This window comes from Borostomias antarcticus (genome assembly GCF_949987555.1).
Source record: "Borostomias antarcticus genome assembly, chromosome: 31".
In the NCBI taxonomy this organism is placed as follows: domain Eukaryota; kingdom Metazoa; phylum Chordata; class Actinopteri; order Stomiiformes; family Stomiidae; genus Borostomias; species Borostomias antarcticus.
Window position 1 is genome coordinate 3,880,178 of NC_140264.1, and position 10,000 is coordinate 3,890,177.

Below are 10,000 nucleotides of genomic sequence, written 5' to 3' on the forward strand. Positions count from 1 at the left end.
GCTGCTCTTCACCCACGCGCACTCAAGCCCCTCTCTCTCTCTGTCACACACACACACACACACACACACACACACACCGCAATCACGTGCGCGCAGAGCATGCATTCAGTTGCTTTTTACACTCTTGAAACCGCATGCTACACACTTATGTGCTGCTGTAAGTAAATGTATTGTGTGACAGTTGTAGCTGCTGCTATGAAAGGGTTCCCTGAGATATCAAAGTAGGAACACTCTTGACAATCTCAGGATGATTGAGACTGGGGGCCAGACGTTAAACCAGCAACCTGGAGAATGTCCCCAGGGGCCACTGACAAAACTGTGACCTGAATGAACAACGACTCGCCTGATATCAGACAGAATTGTCACAAAGTCAAGTGACACTCCATTTGTCGCCTCGGTGGACTGGGCGGATTCAAAGGTCTGGACGCCAGGCGGAACAATGGCCGTACTGTTGTTGAAACTGCAGCAGCAGCAACAACAACAACAACAACAACAACAACAACAACAACAACAACAACAACAACAACAACAACCGGCAGACGGTGTCTCGTGCACCGTCGTGAAGCTGGGCTCAACTAACAAACATCTGCAAGCTGCTAAATCAAGAGGACGAGATTGCAGAGAGAGACAAACGCACTTGTAATAAAAAAGAAAGAGAGAGAGACAACCCTGCAGATCTAACGTTAGCATTAGTTAGCTTAGCATCAGCCAGGGGGTCCTCACCTTATAACGACGGTTTTTGTGGCGTCATTCAATCCTAAACCGGCCATCTAAAGACAGATCTATGTCTGTGCTTGTATATTTGTCTGTACGTTATTCCCCGCTAGCTCAAATCTTGCCCAAGCTCTGCTCTCTGTCACCAGATATTCTCACCCGGATGATTTACTGACAGGCACTTCCTACAAAAACACGTTTGCCGCAAGCGGTGATGGGAAATGTAGTTTTTTTATGCCTGTGCGAACGACCGGATTAAGCAGCAGCAAAGATACGCTACATAACTTATTTTTGTCGTCGTTTTTAGCGTTACCTAACCCGGGTATATAATTGCTGTCATAACATCGAGTAGGTCAGGTTGTGGTTTCCATCAAAAAATGGTTGAAACTCAAAGAAAGTTGTTGCGATAGCTAGTCTAGCATTAGCAAGCAAGCTAAGGTCAACCGGAAATGCTGCTAGCCACAACACGTCTTACCTGCAGGAGGACATCGGATGCATTTCAGCGCTACACAATGACTTCTCCCTACTTTGCTCAGAGCAACAATGGTGTCGTGACTCGTAGCGGGAATCAGACCGGGCACCGGGGCGGCGTGGCGGGTCTCCGGTCCAGAGTTGCACAGGGAGAGATCAGTCAGAGGGGACCGGGGAAGACTTTGTCTGCGGCACACGTGAAGGAGGAGGAAGAGGAGGCGAGCATCTCTGCTTCACAGTCCACGGGTGAACACAGATGGGGTGTGTGGGGTTCATATCATCCACGCTTACACATTTTGGTCTTTATTTCGTGCACAACATGTTGGGCAGGGCACATTTGGGTCAGCTGGTTGCCATAATAATGGGATGTCGTGCTCATCTCTTTCCCCAACAGGCGAGGAGGAGTCCAAGTTCCGCCCTCGAATAACACTCATCCCACCGAAAACTGAGAAGGATGAAGGCCAGTCGCCACCGGCGCCCGGCAATAGCAGCGGCGGCCGGAGGAAGAGGAGGAAGCCTGTGAAGGTGGAGTATGAGGAGGAAGGGGCGGGGCCCGGCGCGCAGCCCTGGGAGCCGCCTGATTGGAGGAGACAGCTGGACTACATCAGGGACATGAGGAGGGCGAGGGACGCGCCCGTGGACCAGATGGGGGCGGGGAAATGCTACGACGCTGAGGCCCCTGCTGAGGTGGGTAGGAAACCCCCCCGCCCCCGCCGTCAGTCTCCTCCTCTGTTCTCCTCTTCCTCCTCTTCCTCCTCCTCTAGTTAGTTCCCTGTCGGTTCACCCCAGACCCCAAATACAACCTGAACCTACAGCTCACCCCCCTTCCCCTGTCTCTCTCTCTCTCTCTGTCTCTCTCTGTCCCTCTCTCTGTCTCTCTCTCTCTCTCTCCCTCTCTCTCTGTCTCTCCCTCTCTCTCTGTCTCTCTTTCACTCAGTCTCTCCCTCTCTCTCTGTCTCTCTCTGTCTCTCCCTCTCTGTCTCTCTCTCTCTCTCTGTCTCTCCCTCTCTCTCTGTCTCTCCCTCTCTCTCTGTCTCTCTCTCTCTCTCTGTCTCTCTCTCTCTCTCTGTCTCTCTCTCTCTCCCTCTCTCAGGGGTTGGTCTCCATGTCATGCGGTCTGACTTCTCCTCCCTCACGCTCTCACCTTCTCCCACCCCTCTCTCCCTCCCCCCCCCTCCCCAGGTGAGACGTTTCCAGGTGCTGGTCTCCCTCATGCTGTCCAGCCAGACCAGGGACCAGGTGACGTGGTCGGCCATGCAGAGGCTGCGGGCCCACGGCTGCACGGTGGAGAACCTCCTCCGCACCGACGACCACGCCCTGGGGAAGCTCATCTACCCGGTGGGCTTCTGGAGGGTGAGGCGCACACACACACACACACACACACACACACACACACATTCACACACACACACACACACACACACACACACACACACACACACATTCACACACACACACACAACCTCTGAATCCTGGTTTATCATAGACAACCATTATGTAATTCAAATTCTCAAAACCAAGTAAAAGTTGGGAGCCACTAAATGGTAAATGGACTGCACTTATATAGCGCTTTTCCACCTTAGCGGCACTCAAAGCGCTTTACAATGGCCTCTCGTTCACCCATTCACACACACATTCACACACCAATGGCGGCAGCTGCCATGCAAGGTGCTAACCTGCTCATTGGGAGCAATTTGGGGTTAGGTGTCTTGCTCAAGGACACTTCGACATGTGGACAGTCGGAGCTGGGATTCGAACCACTGACCCTTCGATCACTGAACGACCCGCTCTACCAACTGAGCTACAGCCGCCCCACACAGATGTCATCTCGGGGGTCATTAAAGTACTATCTATCGATCAATCCATCTATCAAAGCTGGCTAGCTAGCTAAGATGGCAGCACACGCTAATCCAGCACAAATTGGCGACGCTCAAAATTTCCTGGGGAGGAGACCGCTTAATACACAGACAAGACAGACATACAGACATAGGCTACAGACAGACTCCTCAATCTTTATCACCCCTCCTCTGCTCTTCCTCCATCTTTGCCTCCCCCCCTCCAACCCCCAATCCTACTCCTTCATATCCCTCCACTATCTCTTGCTTCCTCTCACCCCCCCCCCCCCCATCTCCAGACCAAGGTGCGGTACCTGAAGCAGACGGCGGCCATGCTGATGCAGCAGTTCGGCGGGGACATCCCCTCCTCGCTGGGGGGGCTGGTCAGTCTGCCGGGGGTGGGGCCCAAGATGGCCCACCTGGCTATGAGCATCGCCTGGGACCAGGTGTCTGGCATAGGTACACGTGTGTTAACCTGCCCCCCGGGGGACTACAACCTGTGTTAACCTGCCCTAAAGACTACAACTCCCTGGTATCTTTCCGTAGACTTTGATGCTATGATGGTGATGCTATTTAGGCTATGATGCATATAGTGCAGCTGTTTCGTATGTCACAGTTACATCCTGTGTGTGTGTGTGTGTGTGTGTGTGTGTGTGTGTGTGTGTGTGTGTGTGTGTGTGTGTGGTGTGTACTGCAGGTGTGGACACACACGTGCACCGTATCGCCAACAGGCTGGGCTGGACCCGGACCCCCACCAAGAACCCCGAGGACACGCGCAAGGCGCTGGAGGGGTGGTTACCACGGTAACGCCACGCCACCGTTGTCCGTTGTGTGTTTTCATGTTACCCGTTCTCTTCTGCATCTCACCGTTCTCTCCACCCGCTCTCTCTCTCTCCCCCCCTCTCGCTCTCCCTCTCTTTCTCTCTCTCCCTCCCTCTCTCTCTCCCTCTCTCTCTCCCTCCCTCTCTCTCTCCCCCTCCATCTCCCTCCCTCTCTTTCTCTCCCCCTCCCTCTCTCTCTCTTTCTCTCTCCCTCCCTCTCTCTCCCTCTCTTTCTCTCTCCCTCTCTTTCTCTCTCCTCTCTTTCTCTCTCCCTCTCTTTCTCTCTACCTCTCTTTCTCTCCCTCTCTTTCTCTCTCCTCTCTTTCTCTCTCCCTCTCTTTCTCTCTACCTCTCTTTCTCTCCCTCTCTTTCTCTCTCCCTCTCTTTCTCTCTACCTCTCTTTCTCTCCCTCTCTTTCTCTCTCCCTCTCTTTCTCTCCCTCTCTTTCTCTCTCCCTCTCTTTCTCTCTCCCTCTCTTTCTCTCTCCACCCGTTCTTGCCTTCTGCCCATTCTCCTGCACCCCTGCTACCCACTCTCCCCCTCTCTCCTTCCTCTCTCCACTACTCTCTCTCTCCCCTTTCTCCCCACTACTCTCTCTCCCCCCCCTCCCCTCTCTCTACTGCTCTCTCTTCCTCTCTCCACTCCTTTCTCTCTCCTCTCACTCTCTACTGCCCCCCTTCTTGCCTCTCTCTCTCCCCCTCTTTCTCTCCACTACTCTCTCTCCCCTTCTCTCCTCTCTCACTCTCTACTGCCCCCCTCCCCGTCTTGCCCTCTCCTGCCCCCCCCCCTCTCTCTCTCTCTCTCTCTCTCTCTCCTTCCCCCCCCCAGGGAACTCTGGAGAGAGATCAACTGGTTGCTGGTGGGCTTCGGCCAGCAGGTGTGTCTCCCCCAGGGCCCCTCCTGCTCCCTGTGTCTCACCCAGCACTGCTGCCCCTCCGCCCACCGCGCCTCCCCGGCCAAGAGGCCCAGAGCCCACCCCCCCTCCGACCCCCCTGGGGTCAAACAGGAAGAGGACGGGCCGGCGGAGACTCGGGCCCTGCCCGTTTCCCCCCGCCCCCATATAAGGAAGTCCAAAGGCAAGGCGGGAGTTGGAGACAGGCCCTGATTGGATGCAGAGAAGCACCTCAGCTGGTGCCTGGCTATTGAAGGGACTATAGTCAAAATCCAGTATGATTTTGGATTCTTTATTCTTAAAAAATGAAACAGTAGCTGGAACTACAGTAACTATTTTGGTATCCACTCTTTCCTACAAAAATAAAATATGTCTGAGATGCATTCAAAACCAACGGGTGTCCTTGACTTTGCCGGCAAAAATGACGAGTAAGCATTACACAACGTAGTGTGGAAGTTGAGAGTTTAATGATTTTTCACGGTGCCCACCCACATCCATTGTACGGTGGTAGAGCAATTATCAGACTTTATCAAAAGTGCTAGTTTTGTCAACGTTTTGATCTGAACCATTGTATATGATCATAAGTAACCTTAAAACAGGGCTAAACATGCATTTTCCCTTTACTACTCCTTTAAGCAACCCTTTGCATGGGAGTTAGTTTGGAGTTAAGTGCTTCTTAACGCGTTCTGGAAACCCGGCCATTAGCCTTACCATCTGTTTTTAGGGAGGAACTCGTTTATTGAGTAAAAAAAACACATAGTGAGGTCTATGTCACTTTATATTCAATGTCTTGCTCTTCGGTTTAGTTTCAATAGCCTTAGCCTACTTGTTTTGACTGTCAAATATTAATCTGCCTCTCCAGAATATCAACACCATAGCCTATTCTTCATGATCTCAAATGTCGTTGATTGAAGTCTCTATAACCGCCACATGGATCACGGCTCTATCTGATGTAGGACTTCACAATTAAACTTATGCAGTCCGGGCCGGGTTCTTATCTCGGTAGCCTAAATCTCTCCGATCTAATCTTAGCTCTGGTCCGAGGGGGTTTAAGAGCAGGACAGGTCGCAATCACTGACCAATCTTGTAAACCCTACTTTGGGAAAATAATTCGCTTTTTGCGTGAGTGCACCTATACGGAAGAGCATTAGGGCCAACAACTGAGTTTATTATTGTTTTAAGCTTCTGAGTTTAAAGTCAGAATTTATGACTTTAAAGTCAGAATTTCTGAGAAAAAAAAGTCTGAAATAACTTCTGAGATTAAAGTCAGAATTTCTGAGATTAAAGTCAGAATTTCTGAGATTAAAGTCAGAATTTCTGAGAAAAAAGTCCGAAATAACTTCTGAGAAAAAAGTCAGAATTTCTCAAGCTTAAGATAAATTAAAAAAAAAACTCCGCTTTTGGCCCTAATGCTCTTCCGTACACCTAGGACGGGTGCGGCTGCAGGAAAAAAGGTTTATTATAGTCTTTTAAAAAAAAAGTTTAATTGTGGTGACTTGACGCATAGCCGTATCCAAGCCTACATAGTAGACTAGACTCGACTAGGCTATATAAGGTGTTGCTTTGGTCTCACTTTCGCTGATTAGAGGAAATTTAAGAGGCTCAGAGGTTGGTCTCTCCCTCACGGCAGCAGGTAGTGATCGAGTGACGGCAAGGTGTGAACGGAAGGGGACGCCAACACCTGGTGCCATTTCAGCCTTGCGCGCTGTCACCCTCCCTCTCTCTCTCTCTCTCTCTCTCTCACCCTCCCTCTCTCTCTCTCTCTCTCTCTCTCTCTCTCTCTGACACGCATCGTTGATCTGACGGACGGAATTAAAGCTTGTGTGCGTAAAGAGCGCACGGGTGTTTAATCTCTGATCTTCTCTGGAACAATCCCCGGCGGACAGGTGATCAACTAGAGTGTGCGGATCTCTCCAGTTTACGGTTTTATCACGGAAGGCTACCGGATGCCCTTAAATCTCCTTGGACCGGGAACTTTCGCCTATATCGTTATGTAGGGCTACCTTCTTTACTTGTTGACTTTACGCACTCGCTCTCCAGTCTGGATTAGTCCATCTGCGGGCGCCATCATGTTAAACGATGATGATGTCTTGGCCGTCGCCCGCTCGACCTTTCTCGCGGATTAACGTCTGCTAGGGGTTTCCACAACTCCGAGGATTCACTTCCAGACTATCTCCCCAACCTCGAGAGAGAAACCGGACTTCACGTCCATCCCACGGACGGTATACAATGGAGAGCGATCTGAGACCGAGGCTTTGTTTCGTTATTAAAGGAGCGCTTGGGTATGGGTTTCACCTGCACGGGGATCGGAATAAAGGCGGACAGTGCATCCGGAAAGTGGAACCCGGTTCTCCCGCTGACCTGTCGGGGCTGCGCGCCGGGGACCGGGTCGTGGAGGTGAACGGGGAGAACGTGGAGAACGAGACGCACCACCAAGTAAGCTGTTTTGCGTGCGTATGTGCGATTGGGAGAGAGATAGCCAACTGTGTGTGTGTGTGTGTGTGTGTGTGTGTGTGTGTGTGTGTGTGTGTGTGTGTGTGTGTGTGTGTGAGAGAGAGAGGACCACAGAGTCAACATACCCTACCTGTCTGACCACTTTCTCCGTGGCCCCCGAGGCCAGCGGTGAACCAGGTCAATAGGCTCCAATGTTCTGGAAATAAATGGAACGCTTTGTTGCGCTGGGGATGTACGCGTTAAAGGGACAGTTCACTGAAATGTCATCATCATTTTGCAAGTCTAACAGGCTGACGGTTGACAGTTTAAAACCCCCTCCCCCCTCCCTCCACCCTGACCTCTTGACTGCTGTCTGGCTTTCTCACACACAAACACACACACACACACACACACACACACACACACACACACCCTCAGGGCGGCTGTAGCTCAGGAGGTACACCGGGTCACCCCATAAGCGTAGGGTCGGCGGTTTGAATCCCGGCTCCTCCTGACGACATGTTGAAGTGTCCTTGGGCAAAGTGAACCGCAAATTGCTCCCAATGGGGCAGGCAAGCACCTTGAGAGGCCTTAATATGAGAGCAGTCCATTACCATTTACCACTACATCCCTCTCTCACACCAACCCCCTCATCCCCCTGCTCATCTCTCTCACACCAACCCCCTCATCCCCCTGCTCATCTCTCTCACGGTCTTTCTGCTAGGGTTGGGTGGGGGAGGTATAGGACCCAAAATGCAGAGGGCAGCGCTGGTACAAAATGGGGTTTAATGACATCATAGGATTTCCCTCCCACCCCACCCCACGTCAAATTGAATCAAAGGCCTTTTCAAAATCTACAAAGCAGGAGAGTATTTTAGATTTGTTTAGATTTACATGTTTTCTATGAGGGTGTAGAGGATGTAAATGTGGTCAGTGGTTCGGAGGTTTTGTAGAAATCCAATTTGGCTTTTTAGACTTTTGTTCCAGATATCAGGGAAACAGCTCACACTTAATATCATGTTGAATCATTTCAGCAGGGCAGTGTGGAACTTATGGTCTACATATTTAATTATCTCATGTAATATTTAATTTATATCTATCTATCTATCTATCTATCTATCTGTCTGTCTGTCTGTCTGTCTGTCTGTCTGTCTGTCTGTCTGTCTGTCTGTCTGTCTGTCTGTCTGTCTGTCTGTCTACAGTATCTGTCTATCTATCTATCTATCTATCTATCTATCTATCTATCTATCTATCTATCTAAAGTATCTATCTATCTATCTATCTATCTATCTATCTATCTATCTATCTATCTATCTATCTATCTATCTAATCCTCTCCTCTCCCCCCAGGTGGTGCATCGTATCAAGGCGGTGGACCACCGGACCCGTCTGCTGGTGGTGGACCGGCACACGGACGAGCACCTCCGGCGCCACGGCGTGCCCTGCAACGAGGCGCTGGCCGTGGAGCTGGGCAACCTGTCGCCCCGCCCCTCCCCCTTCCACACCCCCTCCGTCTCCCCCGTGCCCCGGGAGAACTCGCCGCCCCCGGCGCTCGGACACTGCGGAGCGGCCCAGTTGCTGGCGCTGGCGCAGGCGCGGAGGCGGAGCACTGGTCCGGTCACGGACTCCGACGTGAGTCTCATCATCACACACACCCTGGCTCGTTGCATGCTATGGGCACACTTGAAAAAACTCTAAAAAGTATGATATACGTGGATTTTAAATTCAGGAATTACATGGTTTATGCTTACCAAGCTCTAAAGTCGTCCTGTAAACACCATAGGTCCTTTCGCCTCTGCATTTTGAAACAACAGTAACTTGTAAACAGTACTTCTTTCACCAAACATACAACAGCCATCCCTTCACGCTGTAAACCTCCGCGATATCCATCCGAATCCGAATTTCTTTCCGAATAGTGCTAAACATGAAATTCAGTGTCCTTATCCTTTAAGGAGCTAAGGTCAGGGCTAGAGGAAACCTTAGGCCAGCTATGAGGCAATACCTATACACACACACACACACACACACAGGTGTGGCAGCCTGTCCCATAGCTGTGTGTGTGTGTTTAGTCTGTAAACAGAGCAGGGAGGACTCCAGCGTCAGACAGACATTTGTTCAACATCAGGTTAGACAGGAGGTAAATAACGGTTCAAGACACACACACGCACACACTCTCACACACACACACACACACACACACACACACACACACATCTCAAAAACACACACGCCACCGTTCACACAAATACAAACACATACACCATCTCACACGCACACACACACACACCACACACATACTGTACAAACGCACTACCTCTCTCCCCAAACGCACACACACACAAACACACACCTTTTTTTCCACTTCCCCCTCACCCTCTCACACGCACTCCCCTCCTCACCCTCAGGGCTTCACAAGCTAGCACGGATGTTGTGTAATATGTGTCCCAGTGCGCCACCCGAAACTGAAGACTAGTGTGTGTCTGTGTGGTGAGAGTGTGTGTGTGTGTTTGTATGTTTTAGTGTGTATGTGTTCGTGGCTTATTTCTAGAAATGTACATGTTACAGGCGACACCTCACATTGTGTCCAAACCACACACTGTCCATTTTCCTGCACGCACACACACACACACACACACACACACACACACACACACACACACACACACACACACACACACACACACACAGACCGGTTATGTCATAGCCCTAAGTCCCTAGCCTGCAGCACTGATCAGTCGATCACAGATAACCTCTAGATTGTTCCATGAACTCCACACACACACCTGCAATGTGTGTGTGTGTGTGTGTGTGTGTGTGTGTGTGTGTGTGTGTGTG

The 10,000-nt window shown here is 50.8% G+C and overlaps 3 protein-coding genes across 3 annotated transcripts in view; 2 read left to right on the plus strand and 1 right to left on the minus strand.

The window, feature by feature from the left end:
• The window catches only part of tsc2 (TSC complex subunit 2), a gene marked incomplete at its 3' end in the record, with an annotated part of 8,050 nt that extends 7,188 nt beyond the window's left edge, over nucleotides 1-862 (minus strand). Inside the window, 1 exon segment of the mRNA XM_084460366.1 lies at nucleotides 724-862.
• Nucleotides 863-1,226: 364 nt separating this feature from the next.
• Nucleotides 1,227-4,946, plus strand: nthl1 (nth-like DNA glycosylase 1; the record flags this gene model as incomplete). Its single annotated transcript, XM_084460367.1, has 6 exons — nucleotides 1,227-1,431; nucleotides 1,580-1,872; nucleotides 2,368-2,538; nucleotides 3,320-3,479; nucleotides 3,718-3,823; nucleotides 4,670-4,946. 6 exons carry the CDS (start codon nucleotides 1,227-1,229, stop codon nucleotides 4,944-4,946), a joined length of 1,212 nt encoding a protein of 403 aa, XP_084316493.1.
• Nucleotides 4,947-6,962: 2,016 nt separating this feature from the next.
• nherf2 (NHERF family PDZ scaffold protein 2) overlaps nucleotides 6,963-10,000 on the plus strand; it is a gene marked incomplete at both ends in the record, with an annotated part of 7,162 nt that continues 4,124 nt past the window's right edge. Inside the window, 2 exons of the mRNA XM_084460368.1 lie at nucleotides 6,963-7,169; nucleotides 8,516-8,797. Coding sequence (XP_084316494.1) covers nucleotides 6,963-7,169; nucleotides 8,516-8,797 — 489 coding nt within the window. The remainder of the gene's footprint in view (nucleotides 7,170-8,515; nucleotides 8,798-10,000) is intronic.